This window comes from Myxine glutinosa, chromosome 9 (assembly GCF_964187855.1).
Source record: "Myxine glutinosa chromosome 9, kmMyxGlut1.1, whole genome shotgun sequence".
In the NCBI taxonomy this organism is placed as follows: domain Eukaryota; kingdom Metazoa; phylum Chordata; class Myxini; order Myxiniformes; family Myxinidae; genus Myxine; species Myxine glutinosa.
This window is the reverse complement of record NC_136269.1, coordinates 21,884,734-21,909,916: the sequence shown is the minus strand read 5'-3', so window position 1 is coordinate 21,909,916 and position 25,183 is coordinate 21,884,734. Positions and strand designations below refer to the sequence as shown.

Sequence of the window (25,183 nt, the reverse complement as noted above, 5' to 3'; positions counted from 1 at the left end):
TTAAAAGGGTCTTTATTTCAAGAACTCCACTGTAGCACTGGAGCGCTCCGGGCTGCGCGCCCGGTGTATATCTCGAGGCCACGCCTACCCCTCGGGCGTGGCCGCCGCCCACTTGGTGCGCAGAATGATGCCATCACGCCAGTGAGCTTTCGTGTCCGCCACAACACCACTATTACCCAGCCAGCTGGCATGATGACAGTTGAAGTCGCCACATATAAATTGTATAAATTGAAGTCGCCACATACATCTACATTGTATACCTCACGGTGAGTCTCACAAACGAAGTCTGTCTGCACCGTGTCCGTGTCCGCTTCTGTGACTATATTAAATTACCTTCGAAATAAATTGAGATTTATCAGTTAATAATAATTACATCGTGCATAACCGTGTTTAGCCAATAATTCCTTAATTTTACCAATAAAATAAACAAACACGTGTCCTTTGGTTTGTAATCCAGTGGATTGGTGTAAATTCGGCTTCCTCTGGCGTAGTAAAGTACCGGTTGGTTTCCTTATTTTGCACAAACAATTAGTTGAACGGTGTATAAGCACAAATGAACGGACTTGATTGAGTCGTCCGGATTGATCTGTGTTTGCCTCAAAAATAGACTTTTAGCAAACACTGATTCTATAATAAGTGAGCAACGTCATTTTAATATACTTTACAACCCGAGACGTTGTCGTGATTTACCCCGGAAGTGTAGGCAGTCCACGTGGTCGCGTCATGGGGTACGAGGGTTCTCTGTGGAGAAATTAATTGTTTTGAGTTCACGACTCACGTTGAAATGATAATTTTTATATTTATTTAAGAAATGACTCTCTTTGTTCCTTTGCGTTGAATGTTCCCCCAAATGGTCTTGTATCGTTAGATTATTTTTTGGCCACTACAAATAACAAAAGGTCGACATTCTACCTGTCCAAAAGCCGGGTTGTCCGAGTGTAGTTGGTTGCCCTGTGGGTGTCACCACCACCATCATCATCGTGTGTGGAGTTAATGGTGTTGCCCATGGGTGCGTCTGTGGCAGGGACGAATGTGGGCGGGTGCTCGTACAGCTACGTAGTGCATCTGGAGAAGAACTGGGTGGTCCTCTCGAGGTCCCTCTCAATGCTGGCATCAGAGAATTTCAGCTCTTGTGCACTGCCCTACTACCTCCGGTACCCTGCATGTGCTCCGAGAAGGGAACAGCACACAATACTACAACCACCACTATATGATTACAGGACACCACTACTACCACAACATGATTACAGGACACTACTGCTACCACTATATGATTACAGGACACCACTACTACCACTATATGATTACAGAACACTACAACTACCAGGATATGATTACAGGACACTACTACTACCACTATATGATTACAGAACACTACAACTACCACTATATGATTACAGGACACCACTACGACCACTATATGATTACAGGACACCACTACTACCACTATATGATTACAGGACACCACTACTACCACTATATGATTACAGGACACCACTACTACCACTATATGATTACAGAACACTACAACTACCAGGATATGATTACAGGACACTACTACTACCACTATATGATTACAGAACACTACAACTACCACTATATGATTACAGGACACCACTACTACCACTATATGATTACAGGACACCACTACGACCACTATATGATTACAGGACACCACTACTACCACTATATGATTACAGGACACCACTACTACCACTATATGATTACAGGACACCACTACTACCACTATATGATTACAGGACACCACTACTACCACTATATGATTACAGGACACTACTACTACCACTATATGATTACAGAACACTACAACTACCAGGATATGATTACAGAACATGACTACAACCATGATATGATAATTATTGAACACTATACTACCATTATTGGAGTACAGAAGAATGAATGAATGAATGTAGAATACATTACATGAATGTAGAATACATGAATGTAGAATACATGAATGTATTCATGAATGAATGTATTCTACATGAATGTAGAATGCATTCATGTAGAATACATGAATGTAGAAGGAAGTAGAGGACGGGGAAGGCCGAGAAAGACTTGGCCAAAGATGGTGGAAGACGAAATGCGGGCAAGGGGGTTAACAAGGAGAGATGCAGAAAATAGGGCAAGATGGAGAAGATGGTCATGGGGACCGCAAGGCTAACCCCTGCTCTAGCAGGGAAAATGGCCTTAAAATGCATGTTGTTGTTGTTGTTGTATTGGATGGAGTACAGAACACTACTGCTATCAGGATATGATTATATAACACTACTACTACCACTACTACTATTTGATTGCAGAACACCACCAACACTATTTGATTATAGAATACTACTACCATTATTGCAGTATAGAACACTACTGCTATCAGGGGAAAAAACATTTTTTATTTTAAACATGATCTAAGGCTCGTAGTGGAGCTGGCAAGAAAAAAAAAAGAAAAAAAACACACACACACACACAATTGTTATAGAAAGTATTGCAAGTGAATGGAAATATTTTCTGGCACGATGCAAGATTGCTGATGAGTCGAGTTTTTTCATCATGGCTGACAGAAATATAACCATGTGACCCCAGCCTCCACCTGGCCCACTGGCATTCTTTGTCTCTGGCTGCGAAGTCACCGGGGAGCTTGTTGAGGCACTGGGCACCGGTGCGGCTGAGCATGTTGTAGATGTGGTATACCAGCCACAGGCAGCATTCCGCGTGCGTGCTGTGACACGATGTACCTCTTCACTGGCCGGTCATGCTGAGCCTGTACTTTCTGTCATTTTCAGCCCCGATGGCCGGTAAGAGTGGCTTCAGGAATTGGCTCTTTAATGGTGTTTTAGTCTTCACTGCCTGGTTTCTAATAGTAACTAGAACTGCCACTTTATAACTGCTGGCAGTGATGACCGGTTTCCTCCACCTTCCCGCTTTCATAAAACCCCGCTTTCACATTATTATTATTTGTCCATCAATTTATCCCTAGTCGGGATAGTTGGGTTTCCCTGTGTGTCGCAAGAGGCGACTAACAGGGTTGGCGGCAGGAAGGGCATCCGGCCATAAAACATTGCTTCAAAAAGGGGACCACGGTTCCCGAAAAAGGCCAACCCCTGCTCTGTGGGGGAAAATGGCCTCTAAAGGTGGTTCATCAATTTATGCCGAGATGAAGCTCAAGAAATTTCATCCTGATCGGATGAAGTTTTGTACTTGTCAAATTATGACGTCATAATGGAGGCACCTATGACATCATCATTCACATATGTTATTCTCCATGGAGAGTTCTTTACAATGAGCCATGTCTCAATCATTTCTACACAGCGCTTTTGGAGATATAGAGGTGCGAATGTTTTCGGTTTTTCCAAGATGGCGCCCTATCACGTGACCTATGACGTTATAATTGCCATTTAAAGATGCTACATGCAGAGACGCTCCGATGGTGAAAATGTTCTGTCAATCGGTGCAATGACTGCAGAGAAAGTGGTTTTTAAAGAAAATAAACCTGAAAAATGGCAGTGCCAGAATCATGACATAACCTGAGAAGCTGTTGCGGAGTTTCTTCTTTTTCACACAATTACAACTTCGAGTTTCCAGACCGTACATCCAATTATCTTGAAATTTTGTACACTTGTGCCCCTTCATGGCTTGTAATTTATTATGAAGTTTCATGTCGATCAATTAAGCGGTTCAAGAGATATAATTTAAAAATATATTTTCGTTCAATTTATTTATCGCTGCCAATCCATGTGAGCTATCGCAAATTCCAAGAGGTCATTTTAGCATGCTGACATGGGGAACATAATTGTGAAGTTTCCACTCGATATCTTTAAAAAATGAGGGAGGAGTTAGGATTTAAACTTTATGCTTAAAAACGTCATAACTCCTAAACCATGTGACGTATGATGTCATCACCTGGGAACTTTTTGTTCGTCATGGGTATGCGATTATGCATGCCAAGTTTGGCCTCGATCTGTTCAGCCGTTGCGGAGAAAAAGGGTTTTTTCGTGTTTTTCATGAAAAACAATATGGCGGCTGAACCATGTGACGTATGATGTTGAAATTGTTTGCATTCTCAATTTTTTTAAAATTTAGGTCATGTTAAAAAATATATCAAATTTGTGGCATTAAGGGCTCTAATTGTCGAATTCTAACTTTGTAATGTTAGCACTTTTAATATCCTAAATAAACATGTTTTTTGGTCCCATTACAGAGTTCTTTGGAATGAGCCATAAATGAGTTTTTTCTTTCGAGCTGTTTGAGATAGAGCGGCAAAGTTGAAGGTGTTTTCCAAGATGGTGCGCATACTACTTCATAACTGCTGGCAATGGTGACCGGAGCATGACGTCATGATTAGCAGTAAAAAATTATACATGTCGAGCCAATCACTTGGTGAAACTTTTGTGTCAATCAGACCAACAGTTGCTGAGAATATGCGTTTTAAAGTTTTCAGAGGTGAAAAATCAGGCAGGAAAATAATAAGAATAATCATAGCAGAAACAATAGCCTTTCCTCTACATTTCATGTACAGGAAACCTACAGTGCATTCAGAAAGTATTCAGACCCCTTCACTTTTTTCACATTTTGTTATGTTGCAGCCTTATGCTGAAATCGTTTAAATTCTTTTTTTCCCTCATCAATCTACACTCAATACCCCATAATGACAAAGAGAAAACAGGATTTTAGAAAGTTTTGCAAATTTATTAAAAAGAAAAAACTGAAATATCACATTGACATAAGTATTCAGAACCTTAACTCAGTACTTAGTTGAAACAACTTTGGCAGCGATTACAGCCTCGAGTCTTCTTGGGTGTGACGTGACAAGCTTTGCACACCTGGATTTGGGGATTTTCTGCCATTCTTCTCTGCAGATCATCTCGAGCTCTGTCAGGATGGATGGGGACCGTTGGTGGACAGCCATTTTCAGGTCTCTCCAGAGATGTTCGATTGGGTTCAAGTCAGGGCTCTGGCTGGGCCACTCAAGGACCTTCACAGAGTTGTCCCTAAGCCACTCCTGCGTTGTCTGGGCTGTGTGCTTCGGGTCATTGTCCTGTTGGAAGGTGAACCTTCGGCCCAGTCTGAGGTCCTGGGCGCTCTGTTTCAGGTTTTCATTGAGGATATTTCTGTACTTTGCTCCGTTCATTGTTCCCTCAACCCTGACCAGTCCCCCAGTCCCTGCTGCTGAAAAACACCCCCACAGCATGATGCTGCCACCACCATTCTTCACCGTTAGGATGGTATTGGGCAGGTGATGAGCGGTGCCTGGTTTCCTCCAGACATGACGCTTAGAATTGAGGCCAAACAGTTCAATCTTGGTTTCATCAGACCACAGAATCTTGTTTCTCACAGTCTGAGGGTCCTTTAGGTGCTTTTTTGCAAACTCCAAGCGGGCTTTCATGTGTCTTTCACAGAGGAGAGGCTTCCGTCTGGCCACTCTGCCATAAAGCCCAGATCGGTGGAGTGGTGCAGTGATGGTTGTCCTTCTGGAAGTTTCTCCCATCTCCACACAGGATCTCTGGAGCTCAGCCAGAGTGACCATCGGGTTCTTGGTCACCTCTCTTACCAAGGCCCTTCTCCCCCGATTGCTCAGTTTGGCCAGGCAGCCAGCTCGAGGAAGAGTCCTGGTTGTTCCAAACTTCTTCCATTTAAGAATTATGGAGGCCACTGTGCTCTTGGGAACCTTCAATGCAGCAGAAATTTTTTTGTAGGCTTCCCCAAATCTGTGCCTCGACACAATCCTGTCTCTGAGCTCTGCAGGCAGTTCCTTCGACCTCATGGCTTGGTTTTTGCTCTGATGTGCATTGTCAGCTGTGAGACCTTATATAGACAGGTGTGTGCCTTTCCAAATCATGTCAAATCAATTGAATTTACCACAGGTGGACTCCAATTAAGGTGTAGAAACATCTCAAAGATGATCAAGAGAAATGGGAGGCACCTGAGCTAAATTTCAAGTGTCATAGCAAAGGGTATGAATACTTATGTCAATGTGATGTTTTAGTTTTTTGTTTTTAATAAATTTGCAAAACTTTCTAAAATCCCGTTTTCTCTTTGTCATTATGGGGTATGGAGTGCAGATTGATGAGGGAAAAAATGAATTTAAACGATTTCAGCATAAGGCTGCAACATAACAAAATGTGAAAAAAGTGAAGGGGTCTGAATACTTTCTGAATGCACTGTAAATACAAATTATAAACTACGATGGTTGAATCGTCAACAGTTTGTGAAGTTAATTTTATTTTATGCATCACAATAATCTTGACATGTTCTTGTCGTGTGTTTTGTTTTGTTTTCATTTTCGGCTTGTTTCAATTTTTTTTTTCTCACTCTTCCCTTTTCCTCTAACTTTCCCCAATTGTCCCTCTGTTAACGTCAGGCAATTGGCCAGCGGCTCAGGTGACACGACAGTTAGGTTGTGGGATCTCAATACGGAGACTCCTCGACTCTGCTGCAAAGGTTGGTTTCGGGAATGGGGCAATGTTTGTGTTTTATGAAACACCGGACGAGAATGATGTTGCCATTTTAAAGAAATGTAATGTTTTTTTTGTTTTTTTTTGTTTTTTTTGTATACAAGATCGAGGCTCGTGAAAGAGCTAACATTAATCACACAAAAAGACAAACCGACACACAAAACACAAAAAACAAGGGGAGCGGCAGACAAGATGGGGAGAGAGGGGGAAGGACACAAACACAACATTTGAGAGCAGGGACATCGGGAGGACTTGGGGGGAGGTGGGAGAGGAATAAAACATATGAACACTGCAAGGACTCTGGGGTGAATTACCGGGGGTAGAAAAGATCAAGGTTTTGGATGGGGGAAGATAAGAGATGGTGGTGAACAGCTGTTTTAAAGACCTGGAGGGAGGAGTGGGATTGAAGGGAGTGGGGGAGTTTGTTCCAGAGGCGGGAGAAAAGGGGAATGAAAGAGTGAAGGTGAGCAGAGAGCCTAGACTTTGGCAGTTTAACCATAAGAGGGTTGCAGGCAGATCTTGTGCGACCTGAAGGAATATTGGGGGGACAGAGCACAGAGAGAGCTGGGGGAGCAAGGCCGGAGAGGAGTCGGTAGAAGACAGAAAGACCACCAACCTGCCTGCGGTGAGTGAGTGAAAGGCCCTCGGAGTTGACTACATCGCAGGAGATTCCAATGATTCTGAAAGCTTTGGCCTCAACAGCGTGAAGCCGAGCAAGGTGTGAGGCAGGAGCACCAGCCCAGAGGGGAGAGCAGTATTCCATTGAGCTGTGGATGAAAGCCTTGTATGTGGTGAGGAGCTCAGGTGTGCCAAGGAAGGACGTCGCACGACGGAGGATGCCCAGTCGGCGACTGGCTTTGGAGGCCAGCTTGGAAATGTGGTTTTCCCAAGAAAGATCATGGCAGATAGTGAGACCCAAAAGCTTGAGCGACAGAACTTCTTGGAGAGGATTGTTGAGAAAGTAGATGGGAGGGTTGTCCAGTCGGTCCTTTCGGAGAGACATTGTAAGAGTGTGAGATTTGTCAGGATTTAAAGACATGTTCCACTTGTTTGACCAGTCTGTGATTTTGTCCAGGTCTGCAGAGAGTGAGGAGGCTGCAGACTGCCGATCTGAGGGATGAGGAATGGAGCGGCAGATAGTGGAGTCATCAGCAAAGAGATAGAGAGGATTTTCCAGAGAGTCGGAGAGGTCATTGATGAAGACCAGAAATAGCACAGGGCCCAGAACACTACCTTGGGGAACTCCAGCCAGAACAGGAAGGGAAGATGAGAGAAATCCATTCAGGGCCACATGTTGCCTACGACCAGAGAGGAAATCCGCAAGCCATGAGTGGAGATTTCCCTGAATACCATAGGAGGTGAGTTTGGTGAGCAGAGCTGGGTGCCAAACCATATCGAAGGCACGTGATATGTCAAGTGAGACAGCTCTGATTTCCTGTTTGGCATTGAGGACCTCCATCCATTGTTGAGACAGCAGAAGCAACATGTCCAGAGTAGAATGACCTGGTCTGAATCCAAATTGATGATCAGAGATCAAGCCATTGGAGAAGAGGAAGGATTTGATATCTGAAGCAATGATGGATTCCATGACTTTGCTGATAATTGGGAGCAGGCTGATTGGTCTGTAGTTGCAAGGATCTGTTTTTGCACCTTTTTTGTGTAAAGCGGTAATGTTTGCTGATTTCCAAGATGCTGGCAGATGACCTTGAGCAAAAGAGAGGGTGAAAAGAACAGAGAGAGGGTGAGATAGAGCGGCAGAGCAGGATTTTAGGACCCGAGGGCTGATGCCATCTGGTCCAGTTGCAGAATCAGAGTCGAGGTTTGATAAAAACTTCTCCACCTTGTCAGGAGAGAAGGACACAGAGTCCAGGAGCAGTTGGGCAAAGGAGTGGGAATTGTGGGTGAAGGTGTGGTGGGAGTGGTCCTTTGAGTGCGTGGTTTGTGCTCGTTTGATAGATCTGGCAGTAAGACTTTTGTTTTTGTGCTTAAGGAAAATAGTTTCAGAACTATTGATTCGATCTTTTTTACTGATATTGTTGTGGGAATGTGATATGGGATAAAGGGAGTAACACAGTGTAGATATTTCATTATTAAATGTGTTGCATACGAGTATGGGATATGTGTACAAAGATTACAAGGTGTCGAAGTACGTCAAGACAGATTTTAATTGGACCCTTCAATCCTGTTTTTTTTTTAAGCTCACCTGGAACATAGTTCAGGGGAGCTTTGCGTCGTCCGTCCGTCCGTCGTCCGTCCGTTTGGTTAGTCTGTCAGTCCGTCCGTAAAGACTTGAAACTTCTTCTCCAAAACCGCTGATGGGGTTGTGACCAAACTTGACACAAATGAGATTTATGTTGCAACTCAAGTTTGTTCACGGCATTAAAAAAAATATCAGAGTTTATGGGGGGATCTACCCAGGGTCAAAGTGGATTCAGGTTTGACCCCCCAAAATAGGAATTGGCCTTTTCCTCTGAAACTACACACTATTTCAATGAAACCTGACCACAACCTTCATGTACCAATGTTTGTTCACGGCATGGGGGGGGGGGGGGAGGGGGTTGTCCACCCCCACCCCCGCTCACCCCCCCACCCCCCCCCCCTCTCCCGCCCCGTAGTGGCAATTATCATCTCCACAGGACATGTAAAAAACCGTTAAGGCATGGAGTTCGTTGATCTTGCGCTGCAAAGGGATATCAAGAACAGCAGACCCAGATAAAGCACTTAAGATCGACAGACATGCAGTGCATTCAGAAAGTATTCAGACCCCTTCACTTTTTTCACATTTTGTTATGTTGCAGCCTTATGCTGAAATCGTTTAAATTCTTTTTTTCCCTCATCAATCTACACTCAATACCCCATAATGACAAAGAGAAAACATGAGTTTAGAAAGTTTTCCAAATTTATTAAAAAGAAAAAACTGAAATATCACATTTACATAAGTATTCATACCCGTTGCTATGACACTTGAAATTTAGCTCAGGTGCCTCCCATTTCTCTTGCTCATCTTTGAGATGTTTCTACACCTTGATTGGAGTCCACCTGTGGTAAATTCAATTGATTGGACATGATTTGGAAAGGCACACACCTGTCTATATAAGGTCTCACAGCTGACAATGCATATCAGAGCAAAAACCAAGCCATGAGATCGAAGAAACTGCCTGCAGAGCTCAGAGACAGGATTGTGTCGAGGCGCAGATCTGGGGAAGCGTACAAAAAAAATTCTGCTGCATTGAACGTTCCCAAGAGCACAGTGGCCTCCATAATTATTAAATGGAAGAAGTTTGGAACAACCAGACTCTTCCTAGAGCTGGCCGCCCGGCCAAACTGAGCAATCGGGGGAGAAGGGCCTTGGTAATAAACAGTCATGTGAAAAAGTAAGTACACCCCATGTAAAGTTTTGACTTTTTCAACATATTTCAACATACAGCTATTTGATCTTTATTTCAACAATATTGATAGATAAAGGTGATATAATATAACAAATATCATGAAACATTTACATTTTGTAGTCCATTGTATAATTTAAATAAACATAAATGCAAATTTCGCATGTGGAAAAAGTAAGTACACCCTTGGCTCTAATAGGTGGTATTGCCCCCTTTGGCAGAAACAACCTCAAGTAGGCGTTTCTTATAACTGTCTACCAGTCTCTGACATCGACTGGGAGAAATTTTTGCCCACTCCTCCATGCAGAATTATTTCAGCTGTGCGATGTTTGAGGTGTTTCTTGCATGCACAGCTCGTTTCAAATCCCCCCACAACATCTCGATGGGATTTAGATCCGGGCTTTGACTTGGCCATTCCAGAACCCTCCATTTCTTTCTTTTCAGCCATTCCTTGGTGGATTTACTGGTATGTTCAGGGTCATTGTCATGTTGCAAGGTCCACCTTCCGTTGAGCTTCAACTTCCCGACAGATGGCCTCACATTATCCTCACGCACCCTCTGGTACAATGAAGAATTCATAGTGGATTCTATGATGGTGAGCTGCCCAGGCCCTGATGCAGCAAAGCTGCCCCAAACCATAATAGTTCCACCACCATGCCTTACAGTTGGTATCAGGTTCTTGTGGTCAAATGCTGTCTTTGGTTTTCACCAAACATGTCTTCTGGTACTGTGGCCAAATAGCTCTACCTTTGACTCATCTGTCCAGAGCACATTGTTCCAGAAGTGCTGGTCTTTGCCGAGGTGTTCATTGGCAAACTTTAGTCTTGCCCTGATGTTCTTTCTGGACAGCAAAGGTTTCCTCCTGGCACACCTCCCATGCAGATCAAATTTGTGCAGCCTCTTTTTAATGGTAGACTCGTGCACTTTGACATCAACAGTGGCAAGAGCTACCTGTAGGTCCCGTGATGACATTCTGGGGTTCTTAGAGACTTCTTTCAGCATCTTGCGGTCTGCTCTCGGGCTGAACTTGCTGGGACGGCCTGGCCTGAACAAGTTGGCAGTTGTTTGGAATCTTCTCCACTTGAAGATGATCTTCCGGACAGTCGAATGATTGATTTCAAATTGTTTGGAGATCTTTTAAAATCCCTTCCCAGACTCGTAGGCATCTATAACCTTTTTTCTGAAGGCCTCAGTAAGCTCTTTTGATCTAGGCATGGTGACGCCGCACACTTCAACAACAAAGAGCAAACTAAACTAAATGTCTGAGGTTTAAATAAGACAGGTTCCTCCAAGATCCTCTCTAACGATGTTCTAATCATTTGCATCTGAGCTGGTGCACCTGATTCTAATTTTACGTATTTGAAGTAGTGATAAATGTCGGGGTGTACTTACTTTTTCCACATGCGAAATTTGCATTTATGTTTATTTAAATTGTACAATGGACTACAAAATGTAAATGTTTTATGATACTTGTTATATTGTATCACCTTTATCTATCAATATTGTTGAAATGAAGATCAAATAGCTGAATGTTGAAATATGTTGAAAATGTCAAAACTTTACATGGGGTGTACTTACTTTTTCATGGGACTGTAGGTGACCAAGAACCCGATGGTCACTCTGGCTGAGCTCCAGAGATCCTGTGTGGAGATGGGAGAAACTTCCAGAAGGACAACCATGACTGCACCACTCCACTGCTCTGGGCTTTATGGTAGAGTGGCCAGACGGAAGCCTCTCCTCAGTGAAAGACACATGAAAGCCCGCTTGGAGTTTGCAAAAAAGCACCGAAAGGACTCTCAGACTGTGAGAAACAAGATTCTGTGGTCTGATGAAACCAAGATTGAACTGTTTGGCTTCCGTTTGAATACTTATGTCAATGTGATATTTCAGTTTTTTCTTTTTTATAAATTTGCAAAACTTTCTAAAATCCTGTTTTCTCTTTGTCATTATGGGTTATTGATTGTGGATTGATGAGGGAAAAAATGAATTCAAACGATTTCAGCATAAGGCTGCAACATAACAAAATGTGAAAAAAGTGAAGGGGTCTGAATACTTTCTGAATGCACTCTTAGTGCTAAAAGACCGAGATAAAAAGCGCTTACGAGTGACCAGATGGAAGCAGCTGGAGAACGACCATAGACGTGGATGAAATTGCTCCATAGTGTTCTTAGAGAGGAGTTTTGCATTTGCCTCGGTGCTGCTGTTTGCGCCGAGCTTGCAGAGAGGGCTACCAAGACGCACCTCACTAAACAAGCTGCCTTTCCTGTTCCTTCCTCGTTCGACATGCGGAACGAGCAGTCACTTCCTGCCGGGACGGGAACCAGATTGCCTCCACACACTTTCCAAGCAGAATCTGACAATCACTGTATGATCTGTGTCTGTTATCAGTACTTTACATTGATCCTGTATTTGCTGTTTGATACATGTTTTTCTCTCCGCCTCCCCTCCCCCATATTCCCCCAACCACATTTCTTAAATCTGATGGCTTTAATTAACTTGTGTCGGCTGGTTCATCATTTGGCTATTATTCCCAGCGTGGTTAAAAAGCACGATCGTGGGAAATTTGTGTCATTACCTCAAAGGAGGCTTTATAAAACCACTGCCGGATCACCCAGGCCACCGCTCGGGCTTCCATCCTGTTTTGAAGGGCGATCTGGATGGAGCATCAGATTCTCGTTAGAGCTATCTGTACCCCGAAACCGAAGTAAAGATCAATTAGAATTTCCTGGTGGAAATTTGGTATGGTCTCTTTCCTGGTGGTATGGTCCTTATGGTGGTGTGCTCTTATTTCATGGTATGGAAATTTCCTGGTGGTATGGTCTCTTTCGACGATCCATCGCTAAGTTGGTGATTGTACGGGTGGAGGATTTGACCTCGAGTACACTGCCCATCAACCATAACATTTGTTCATCAGGATTGGGAGCGTGACAATGGTCCGAATACGGCGACAGTACCAATATTCTTTGGTGCATCGTCCCATTTGCATAAACAGGAAATATTATTTTCTGATGAGCAAACGCTGTGGTCCAAGTGTATACTGGAATGTTGTTTGCTCTATTTCCAGGCCACAGGCATTGGGTGCTCTGTCTCTGCTGGGCTCCCGATGGAAGGAAGCTCGCATCTGGTTGTAAGAATGGAGAGGTGAGGTCACTGTTTCACAATCACCACCTTCACTAGCTGCATTGATTGCTGATATCTGGCTTTTATCAGTTGTTATACTGTCAGGATACCTGCCAATTGGAAATCCTTGAAGTGTATCTGAAGATGGCATCAAAGTAACAAAATCAAAGGACTGTTTGGCAGGGGATTTGACTGAGCGAACGTTCAAAATGTAAAAAATTTGACTTTTTATGCTGTTGTAAAAGATTGCCTTTCGTACATCAGTATTCCATTCAAATATGTCGATGTTTGGGTGTGCGTGGACGTGTGTGGTGTGTGCAGGTTCGTGTGTGGGAGCCAAAGAGTGGGCGCTTGCTCTCCACCCTCACCGGCCACAAAAAATGGGTCACGTCGCTTGACTGGGAACCGCTACACCTGTACGGCAGGATATGTGTGTTTCAATTATGTTTGACTCTTGTTCATTTTGCTCAAGAGAAACACTTTCTCCCTCCAGATGGCATGGCAAATTCTGTGCCCATGGCTAGTAATACCTCCTGGTTAATATTTAGTTAATACCTCCCTCTGGCGGGGGTCAGTGGTCAATGTGCACAAGAGAAAATCGTATTCACAGTCGTCTTTGGAGCCGATCTGCTTGGCTTGCAGAGCTGTTCTCAATTCCTGCCCCAACTACTTGGTCAAACGCCAGGCCTGTTTGTGAAAGATTTGGGCCAAATTTGTCCCGACGCACACCACAATTGGGAATAATTGTGGCTGTTAAAGAAAAAGTATTATTTGATTTACTCGCTGGAGCCCCATCTACAACGGGCGCTTCAGTACTGTTCTTCTCAAACAGCTCGTATAACTATGTTCCATGATAGTTGCATTATTTAATTATTGTAGTTTCAAATTAAATTTTGTTGTATGAACAGACTTTACTGTATATCTATAAAAATGAATTCTAGCATGTTTCCCATACACTTATGCGCAAGAGCACACACACCACCAGAGGGCGATGTTTTGGTTACTTACTTACATACATACATACATACCAACATACATACATATATACGTGATAGCTGCATTTTCGTAAGATAGTAAATGGAGTACTGTACTCAATTTACAATCTTACTAAAAGTTTGTGAAAATTTTGCTTAAGACTTTAAACACACTTTCTGGAGGTCATTGTCAAACGTCAAAAACCCAATGTGAAAGTTGATGGTTCTCCTCTTTGTGCTGTTAGGCACATAAGCCTGCCGAGGCAATTTCATTGGCTAGGCCTAGGGTTACAATCGTGGATGGGTTGCCACTCTGACTCAGGATACTCGACTGTGTGCAGGAATTTGCAATTTGGCCGAGGTGCCAGCGATAACTCACCTACTCTTCGCGAAAGACATACCATGGGGTATTTATAACTTTCACGAATATGAGCAGATGGGACGCCCAGTTTAATGTCCATCCGAGGGACGGTTGCACACATTGATGCCTCACCTGTCTGTGAAACACCCTAATGACAGTTTATAGCTCGGTCGGGATTCAACCTCGGGCTAGACAGCTCAGAGGTGAGTGTACGTATCTATAGGCCATCCGGCCAGTCCTTGAAAGCAAATGGTGATGTAAAATCGCCTCTTCACCACCACCAATCTTTTTTTCTTTTTTTTTTTTTACCAGACAAGGCGATTGTCGGCGGCTTGTCAGTGGTGGAAAGGACTCGTCATTACGTATCTGGGATGCACAAAACGGTCGATGTGAACGCCTGCTCACCGGCCACTCAGCGGCTGTTACGGCGGTCCGTTGGGCCGGCTGTGGTCTCATCTTCTCGGCCTCACAAGACCGCCTCATTTTCGCTTGGCGACCAGATGATGTACATCCCTAATCACCATTCGCTCCCTTTAGCCCAGCTCACCTCAGTTTTCCCACCTCATTCATTAGTTGCTTATTCTATTTCTCGTGCATCATTGTGATCCAGTTTTTGTTTGTTTCGTTCTTGTTCCTCTTTTTATTTTCCTCTCTCCATTTTCAGGGTGTATTGGTTCGACAATTGCGCTGCCATGGCCATTGGGTCACATGTCTAGCTTTGAGCACGGACGGAGCAATTCGGGTGCATTTTGATTTGGACACTGGCACAGGTACTTCCGCTTCATGCATTTGTATACTTACGTGCTAGAACTAGACTATATTCATCGTTTTGAAATAAAAGGGGGAATAGGCTGAGTCCACATGCCCCAAAATGGAGAAAAACAATGTTACATACCATGGGTCCTTAAAAAAAATATATTGGACAACTTGTTTATTTAATTGTTGCTGCTGCTACGTATATGTGTATATCTTCTGTGACCGAAATAGCAAGGCCAAAATGAAAATCCTCCTCGTTGCTCTTCTATTTGTTCATTACTTCATTTTCTATACCTTTTCCTGCTCATCCCTCCATTCCAGTGGAAGACAGGCAGAAGAAGGCACTGGATCGTTACCAGGAACTGAAGGTATTTTGCTTGTGGAAAGAGGAGGGGGATAGGGGGTGGGAATGCCTCGTGATTAAGAGGAATACCAGCTGCTCTGATGTACCTGGTGCGTTTTGGTGCGGCCAGAGGAAAAACCTTAATTTGCACCAACACATAACACCCAGGAAACCACTTGCGTGGTTGTCAACTCCTTTCCAAGCGGGGATTTACCAATTGTGAGCACACGGTTGGGAAAAAACAGATGCATCAGATGTGTCCCCAGTTTAACGTGTCCCATCCAAGGGACGGTACACTTTAAGATGCACCACCCTGCCTGCAAAGCACCACTCCAGCAGTTTATTAGTCGGGCCAATAATCGAACCCAGAATAGACATATACCTCTGTGCCATCCTGCCAAACTTATTCTTATAAGCACTATTTGATCACCGGGTTGTCTTGTATCATTACTTTTGTAGACACTTGATGTTCAGGCTACTATACTTTTGAAAGGGTGGAGAGCCCAAAAAGCAGTAAACCAATGGGACCAATTGTAGGCAGGAAGTTCATAAAAATAGAAATCATATGTTGTGACAACGGTTGCATTTTATTTGGCTTTGATTTAATAATAATAGTAATAAAATTTGTATACCGCTTCACAGTCTGATCATTTTGGGTTGGTGATGCAGGTAGTACTTCCGGAGCGGTTGGCATCTGGTTCTGATGATTTCACTGCTGCACTGTGGTACACTGAGCGAGGAGAAGATAAAGGGAACTCTCCTCAGCGACTCACTGGCCATCAAGCAGCGATTTGCCATCTCGCTTTCTCACCGGACAGCGCGCGTCTTGCCACGGCCAGCTTTGATCACTCTATTCGTCTCTGGAACAGCAAGGATGGTCGGTGAGTTTGGTTATGCTGAAGAATCTTTGATGCTTATGATGTCTCCAGACTGCAGCATGATAGCCATGTACTTTCTGCTTGGGCACAAATACATATACACGACATGACCAAAAGTATGCGGACACCCCTTATTATTAATGGATTCGGCTGTTTCAGCCACGCCCATTGCTGACAGGTATATATAATCAAGCACACAGCCATGCAATCTCCAAAGACAAACATTGGCAGTAGAATGGGCCGTACTGAAGAGCTTTGGTACATAAAGTAATCTCCTTACTTTCAATGCGGCACCGTCATAGGATGCCACCTTTGCAACAAGTCAGTTTGTCAAATTTCTGCCATGCTAGAGCTGCCCCGGTCAACTGTAAGTGCTGTCATTGTGAAGTGGAAACGTCGAGGAACAACAACAGCTCAGCCGCGAAGTGGTGGGCCACACAAGCTCACAGAACGGGACCGCCGAGTTCTGAAGCGCGTAGCGCGTAAAAATCATCTGTCTTCAGTTGTAACACTCACTACCGAGTTCCAAACTGCCTCTGGAAGCAACGTCAGCACAACAACTGTTCGTCAGGAGCTTCATGAAATGGGTTTCCACGGCCGAGCAGCCGCACACAAGCCTAAGATCACCATGCGCAATGCCAATCGTCGGATGGAGTGGTGTAAAGCTCGCCGCCATTGGACTCTGGAGTAGTGGAAATGCGTTTTCTGAAGTGATGAATCACGCTTCACCATCTGGCAGTCCGAAGGACGAATCTGGGTTTGGCGGATGCCAGGAGAACGCTACCTGCCCGAATGCATAGTGCCAACTGTAATGTTTGGTGAAGGAGGAATAATGGTCTGGAGCTGTTTTTCATGGTTTGGGCTCGGCCCCTTAGTTCCAGTGAAGGGAAATCTTAATGCTACAGCATACAGCTACAGCAGCCCTGGTGTTGGGTTAGCGGTTAGGGTGCCGGCTTAGGATCCTAGGATCCTGGGTTCGAATCCCGGTCGATCGCTGAATTAACGCCAGGGGGGTTGACTCAGCCTGTCATCCTTCCGAGGTCGGCTAATTGAGTACCAGTTCACTGGTAATTCCCTGTTTGTCGTTAAAGGCGGCAAAAAGGGTTGGCGTCAGGAAGGGCATCCGGCCATAAAACATTGCTTCAAAAAGGGGACCAAAAAAACAACAACAACCACGGTGCCCGAAAAAGGCCAACCCCCGCTTTGCGGGGAAAAATGGCCTCTAAAGGTGGTTATTTTTATATATTATTATACTATGACATTATAGACGATTGTGTGTTTCCAACTCTGTGGCAACAGTTTTGGGAAGGCCCTTTCCTGTTTCAGCATGGCAATGCCCCCGTGCACAAAGCGAGGTCCAAACATAAATGGTTTGTCGAGATCGATGTGGAAGAACTTGACTTGCCTAAACAGAACCCTGACCTCAACCTCATTAAACACCTTTGGGATGAATTGGAACGCCGACTGCGAGCCAGGCCGAATCGCCCAACATCAGTGCCCGACTGATGCCCGGCAGTTGTTTGGAATCTTCTCCACTTGTAGATGATCTTCCGGACAGTCGAATGATTGATTTCAAATTGTTTGGAGATCTTTTTAAATCCCTTCCCAGACTCGTAGGCATCTATAACCTTCTTTCTGAAGGCCTCAGAGAGCTCTTTTGATCTTGGCATGGTGACGCCGCACACTTCAACAACAAAGAGCAAACCAAACTAAATGTCTGAGGTTTAAATAAGACAGGTTCCTCTAAGGTCCTCTCTAACGATGTTCTAATCATTTGCACCTGAGCTGGTGCACCTGATTCTAATTTTAGGTATTTGAAGTAGTGATAAATGTAGGGGTGTACTTACTTTTTCCACATGCGAAATTTGTGGCTGAATGCTCTTGTGGCTGAATGGAAGCAAATCCCCACAGCAATGTTCCAACATCTGGTGGAAAGCCTTCCCAGAAGAGTGGAGGCTGTTACAGCAGCAAAGGGGGGACCAACTCCCTATTAATGCCAATGATTTTGGAATGAGATGTCTGATGTTTGGGTGTCCACATACAGACACGTGAAAAAGTAAGTACACCCCATGTAAAGTTTTGACTTTTTCAACATATTTCAACATACAGCTATTTGATCTTCATTTCAACAATATTGATAGATAAAGGTGATATAATACAACAAATATCATGAAACATATACATTTGTAGACTATTAGACTATCATGAATTAGAATTAGACTATTTAAATTATACAATGGACTACAAAATGTAAATGTTTCATGATATTTGTTATATTATATCACCTTTATCTGTCAATATTGTTGAAATGAAGATCAAATAGCTGTATGTTGAAATATGTTGAAAAAGTCAAAACTTTACATGGGGTGTACTTACTTTTTCACGTGTCTGTACTTTTTGTGTTGTAGTGTATATATATATATATATATGTGAACCCAGAATATATACTGTATATATATATATATATGTATATATATATATATGTGTTATTATAAAACAGGAGTGTCTGTCCATCCCCAAACTACTCCATCAGTTTTGGGGCTAGCCCCACCAAAGCTCCAGTGGAACGTTTTGGGGTCCCAGCGGATGTTGTAAGGTGGTAGGAGGTTTCATAAATTCCTCAATAAAATTAGGATTTTGAAATTAACTCAATACGAACCTGCGCAAATCCGGAAGTGGACAGATGATGGCAAGGAGCTGGTTTGATAATATCTCAATACAATCGTCATTTAAAACAGTATTTTGTTAAAGTATCAATTCATGATTGGAATGACGTTTGGAATTGAGTGAACACAATTACGATTTGAATTTGTAATAATTGTATTCACCCCCCAACCGTACGGAACTACTTCACATCCGGATTTAAATATGTTTATTTGACGAATGTTGGTAAAGGTTTATTTTTTATATACCGTAAAACTTCGACTATAATGTGCCCCTGTGCATAACGCGCACCCCCAACTTGGACTTTTGTCGCGGTGTAAAAATCTATAGACCTATATATAATACGCACCCCCATTTCAGCACTCAAATGAAAAACATATCCACGTAAAACATGTTATTACATCTGTCAAAAACGGCGAAGTTCATCTCAACCACGACTGTCGGCCACAATTTCGTAGTGGTTGAACAGAGCGGCGCTAATGAAAGAATATCACGGCAGGTCAAGGAACTAAATTTACGACGGTCGTAAATCGTATGAATCACGATGTTCAGTTGTGATTGCACAAAGTTTAAACATAGCAGCGCATAATAAATAAACGGCGGAAGTCGGATAGCAATCCAACGAAGCAAACCGTAGCCTATTGTCGGACGACAATCACGTGGTACTCAGGTTGCTGATAATTGGCTATATTTTGTTATAAAAGCCAAGTGTTTTTTAACAGCTTCATTCAGTTGTTCATAAGATTTACCAGCGACTTCTATTTTCACTGGTTTTCTTACCGTAATTAACCATGAGTTATCGTCAACGATCATACACCGCGGCTCAAAAACTAAACATTGTTCGATACGCTGAAGATCACGACAACAGAGGTGCTGGGCGGGAATTCGACGGCATATCTGAGGTAAACATCAGACTATGGAGACGACAGAACGAGTGTCTGCAGTTGCTCCCATGAAGCAAAATGGCCGAACGTGGTCATGCGGCCGCCCATCCCGAGCTCGAGGCCAAACTGCTCGATTGGGTCACAGATCGTCGGCAACGAGGATGTGACGTCAGCATTTCGGAGGTGCGTGTGAAAGCCGTCATGCTTGCAAAGACGCTGCCAGACCCGGTCACCTTCAAGATGTCACGTGGACGGGGAGATCGTTTTATGAAGCCGCACAGTCTCGCCGTCCGTCGTCGAACGACGATCGCGCAGAAGCTCCCGGTCGACTTTGACGTGAAACTGATGCAGTTTCAGCAAGTTTCATCAAATCACAGAAGGAGCATGAGCACGATCCTGCCATCATCCAGAAGGGCTTCATCAAGTGCTCCATTTCGAACGCAATGGACACGGCAGCCAAGACGATGCTCTCTGGACGGATGGCGACACCAACGCACCAAACGGCGACGAATCCGACTGCGATGAAAATGATGTTCACTACCTGGACAGTGACATAGAAGGTGCAAATCTGGAGGAGCTTCTTCATCTATGGACGAGTCGGACACTGAATTTAATGGTTTTGAGTGAGAACTCCTGCTACGCGTACTTACCGTGTACATAATTACAACTCACAAAATAATCGAACAATATTATTAATTTCCAACGTCCATTCAATTACCGGTATAATTTTTTTCATTCGTAGAATAACTTTCGAACTTGCCAGACATTAAAATGAACACTTAATAGAACACTGGTTTACTTACCTACTTCACGATTGTGAACTTACAGATTATATATTCTATATTAAACATTTAGCTATTCTTTGTTGTTCTTCTTTGAGTATTGCCAATTCTGTTTTTGAAGACGTCCTCGACGATCGTTTCAATCTGAAAGAAACTTTAAAAAAATTAGACCTATGTATAGTACGCACCTCTTTTTTTTGTCAAATTTATTTATCTTTCGTTACATGCATGGTAGAAATTTTCTCTTTTCATTTGAGCCGATTGTGTGAAAGCCTCTCCTCAAAATACATTCCCTCTCCCCCATCCCTTTTCTTAGGTATTTGGCAACATTACGTGGCCATGTCGGTCCTGTGTACCGCATTGCCTGGTCACCCGACTCACGCCTCCTTCTCAGCGGAAGTGGAGACAGTACCCTGAAAGTTTGGGTTGCCACTGAGACTGTTCCCACAGCAGCAGGAACTAAAGCCACAGAAAGGCGTTTGCAAGAGGACCTGCCTGGACATGCAGATGAGGTCAGAGTTGTATGACGATGGTGGTTTATCTGACATCTGCAGTGCCAACAAAAATGGTGAAAACAAATAACTAATCCATTTTAATCGAACCAGACTTGGTGGTGTCATGGTCCGCTCTGAGTCTGGGAAATCAGTGGTTTGAACTTTGAAACCCGGCCGAGACATACCAAAGACTTTTAAAATGGTACGTGCTGCTTCCTTGCTTCACGCTCAGCATTTAAAGCACGCTCAAACAAGGATAAGTTAGAAGCCACAGTGCAGGTATTGATGGGCCAATGGCCTCCTCCTGTGTTGAAGTTCCTTGAAAGGGAACTCGTGTTATACCAACACCTACGTTATGACGTCGCGTCAAAACGGCTTTGTCGCTTTTTCAAATAACTTTAATCTGAATCTGTGAAACTCTTCCCAGGCATCTTCCCGATACCTAGCACATAGTAAATTGACATACCTAGCACATAGGTAAATTTGCATACAGAAGAAAAACCACAGAGGTGATGTCTGAAAGAAAATCATGTACCTCGTAAAAAGAGACAAAGAAAAGTGATGTCTCTTTCCGACAATGTGGATTTATTGGATCGATTAATTATCAAGAGGTGAGAATTTTTCTCTGTTGCTAACCTTTATGGGATCAACGAGTCAATCATAAGATCCATGAAGAAAGGCGAGGACAAAATAAGGGCACGTGTTTCTTGTAAATGCTCCGAAAAGTGCTAAAGTGGCTTTAGTGAGTTGCCATGATCACATCATTGGAAAAAATAATTTAAGATTTGGGTTGAGGGGTGTCAACCTCAGAGAAAATTGTCCCTTAGTGGACCCGTGATAAGAGGGCTGTCAACACAATATCCCCCTAAAACCGTCTAACATCACCATCTTTATTATCACGAACATCAACATCGCCATCGCATTATTGCATCAAGTTTATCATCAATATTATTAAAGGTAAGGTTCATGATCTTAATTTTTCAAGACAATAAACTTTATTTTGTGTTCTTAATACAGGTAAATAATACTTTGTTATGTTCTTGATAACACTTTTATTCATGAAAACAAATCGCACGAAAACGATACTTTAAGGGGCCAAGTGGGATAAAATGCAGGGTTTTACACGCCATCAAACAAATGCACATATCTACACTCACAGACAAGCTACCCCCTATAAACCATATATCACTGGAAAGCTGACAATCTGGAGAATACAAAAATTGAAGAATTGAGACAATACACCTTTAAATAAGGAAATTACATTTATTTTCCTCAACACAATTGAAAATTTACATTTTTGCATTTTGTCAGCAAAATTGTAACCCCATACAACTAACTCAGGCAATCTACTTTTTTTCCTCAGTTTTACATATTATAGGGATGTCCTAATATTTCAATGATGGCTTTTCTTCAAATCAGTTTATTTCAGCTGCACACTGATTATTTTTTGTAGAAACAGAAAAAGGTGACATTTTACTTCATAAATTTTTTTAAAGTAGGGGTATCTCTAAAAGCCATCATTAATTCACTCAACACCTCAAACCTGACATTCTGACCAAATTTGAAGAAATTCTGATGATTAGTTTTTGAGTTATAACAAGTTTAGTCCACGAATCTGCTGTTTTGAGAAAACGGCTGGTAATTAATACACTGCGATTTTTATATAAGAATAATGCAGTTAATAACTCGATACCGGTAATATTGAGTTGAAATCAATAACAAACTAGAACGGGCACTCGGTAGAGCGCATACCTTCGCCGCAGCTACTGTTCTGTACTTGGTAAAAATACGATTTTGACCTTTTCGTGACCTTGACCTTGACCTTTGACCCGATTGCTCCCAAAATCTAAACAAATGTGTCCCGTATAATAACCAATCATCCCACCAAATTTCATGCAATTCGGTTGAATACTTTTTGAGTTATGCGAATAACATACACACACACACACAGACATACAAATAAATACACAGCGATCAAAACATAACCTTCCGCTTTTGCGAAGGTAATTAAACATAGAAGTATTCCTTTTCATGCAATAATGATAAAGTATCAAATTTTAAACACAAATGATTGACCTTTGACAATTAGACCCATATTTTCTGGAAAAATAGTTCAATTTTCACATTAAAAGGATTGATTTCTGAAAGAACATACATCATAGAGTATTTTGACATGAAAAAATGAAAAAATATATTTTACCCAAATTTTACCCGAAATGTTTACCCTTAAGTTTGGATCTCATATCGTGTCTCTAATAAAAGTCTAATGTGCAAGCTTCTCAATGGACATGTTATACAAGGCATTAGCGAAGAATAAAATGCGACAAAATGTTGACTTTTGTGTGCAGGTGTTTGATGTCGACTGGAGTGCTGATGGAGAGCGTGTTGCCAGTGGTGGAAGAGACAAGCTGCTCCGCGTGTAAGAACCAATCAAATCCTTTGTTAATTACCTCCGCCCCCAAAGGTGGGCGGAGGTTGTTTTCACCCGTCTTTGTCTGTGAGCAGGATATCTCAAAAAGTTGTGGACGGATTCGGACGAAATTTGGTGAAGAGATGGGGTGTGTGATGAGGACGAATTCATTTGATTTTGGTGAAGATCTGGATCCAGATCTGGCTCCGAGAATTTTTAAAATGATTCTTCACCATTGAGTGATAGGGCCAAAATCAATATATAGCACGATATCTCAAAAAGTTATGGACGGATTCGGCCGAAATTTGGTGGACAGGCTGGGGGTGACGAGGAAGAATCGATAAAATTTTGGTAAAGATTTGGATACGAGAATTTTTAAAGTGATTCTTCACCATTGAGAGACAGGGCCCAAAACGACATATAGCACAATATGCTGATATTTCAAATAGTTGTGGACGGATTATCACAAAACTTGGTGGATGTGTTGGGTAGGTGACAATCGCAAGCTGATTAGATTTTGGTTCACATCCGGATGTGGATTCCGAGTTCACATCCGACTATCATTGGAATACAAAACGTAGAGTTTTCAGCCTGGCAGAGGTCTGCACTCTACCAAGTGCTGTTTCAATAGAGCTCGTATGGTGTAAATTTGCAGTTGGTTGGAATGAATGTTCATTGTATTTCGTCAACGCTGTTTCGCTGTACAATCCTGCGTTTAAGGAATTGCGCTCCCTTACAAGGAACATCGATTTAGGAAAAAGCCATTTCGCCCATCAAGCCTATGTGATGGTTACCAGCTTATGGTTGTTTCTCCACAATCTATCTTTAAATGCTGACTGTCAAGCAAGGAAGCAGCACTTGCCATTTTTAAAGCCATTTGTATGACTGGGCCAGGATCCGGTTTGAACCGTCGACCTCCCAATCCCAGACTTGGAGGGGACTCTCTAACCAGAGAGCCTGGTTACAATGGAAGTGTCAAGCAATTGATAACCTATTTATTTCTGGAGCTATGCGTTCCGTTTATCAAATGCACAAGGGAAATTCAAACGAACCTGTAAGAAGAATTCAAAATGTGATCAGCATTGTCGTGCTTTATTCTAATGTGACTTTTTGCTGATGGGCAAATATAATGGAGGCTAATGTCCCTCCCTCTCACCCCCTGACTCCTACAGATGGAGGAACTGAAAAAAGGAATCATAATTTCCCTTCATTACAACTTGTATTATTCATGTTTTGCTCTTGATGCAATTTGTTTGTTAAATAAATCAAGGCCTCATTTTACTTGTGGAGTGACGAAGGCAAACACAACAACAACAACAACAACAACAACATGCATTTTAAGGCCATTTTCCCTGCTAGAGCGTGGGTTAGCCATTGTTGTTTTTCTGGCACCATGGTCCCCTTTTTGAAGCAATATTTTATGGCCGGATGCCTTTCCTGCCGCCAACCCTGTTAGGCGCCTTCTTGCGACACACAGGGAATTACCAGTGAACTGGTACTCAATTTGCCGACCTCGGAAGGATGACAGGCTGAGTCAACCCCCCTGGTGTTAATTCAGCGATCGATCGGGATTCGAACCTTGGATCGCAAGCCGGCCCTCTAACCGCTAAGCCAAACTAAGCCAATATCAAAATCTCTCTCCAGCCTAGTTTTGACATTCCAGT

At 42.9% G+C, this 25,183-nt stretch overlaps 2 protein-coding genes across 2 annotated transcripts in view; one reads left to right on the top strand and one right to left on the bottom strand.

Annotated features, from left to right (window-relative positions):
- MRPL49 (mitochondrial ribosomal protein L49) overlaps positions 1-25,183 on the bottom strand; it is a 195,079-nt gene that overhangs the window by 128,855 nt on the left and 41,041 nt on the right. The gene's annotated exons all lie outside the window — the stretch shown is intronic.
- NLE1 (notchless homolog 1) lies at positions 690-24,800 on the top strand. Its single transcript, XM_068129479.2, has 13 exons — positions 690-728; positions 1,025-1,154; positions 2,599-2,810; positions 6,374-6,453; positions 12,918-12,994; positions 13,295-13,389; positions 14,621-14,813; positions 14,973-15,078; positions 15,386-15,432; positions 16,077-16,288; positions 20,932-21,127; positions 23,458-23,528; positions 24,692-24,800. Exons 1-13 carry the CDS (start codon positions 724-726, stop codon positions 24,702-24,704), a joined length of 1,437 nt encoding a protein of 478 aa, XP_067985580.1. The 5' UTR covers positions 690-723; the 3' UTR covers positions 24,705-24,800.

Coding starts and splice junctions, on each gene's coding strand:
- NLE1 (XM_068129479.2), top strand. Junction 6,454..12,917: donor TCCTCGACTCTGCTGCAAAG/GTTGGTTTCGGG, acceptor CTCTATTTCCAG/GCCACAGGCATTGGGTGCTC. Junction 15,079..15,385: donor TGATTTGGACACTGGCACAG/GTACTTCCGCTT, acceptor CCTCCATTCCAG/TGGAAGACAGGCAGAAGAAG.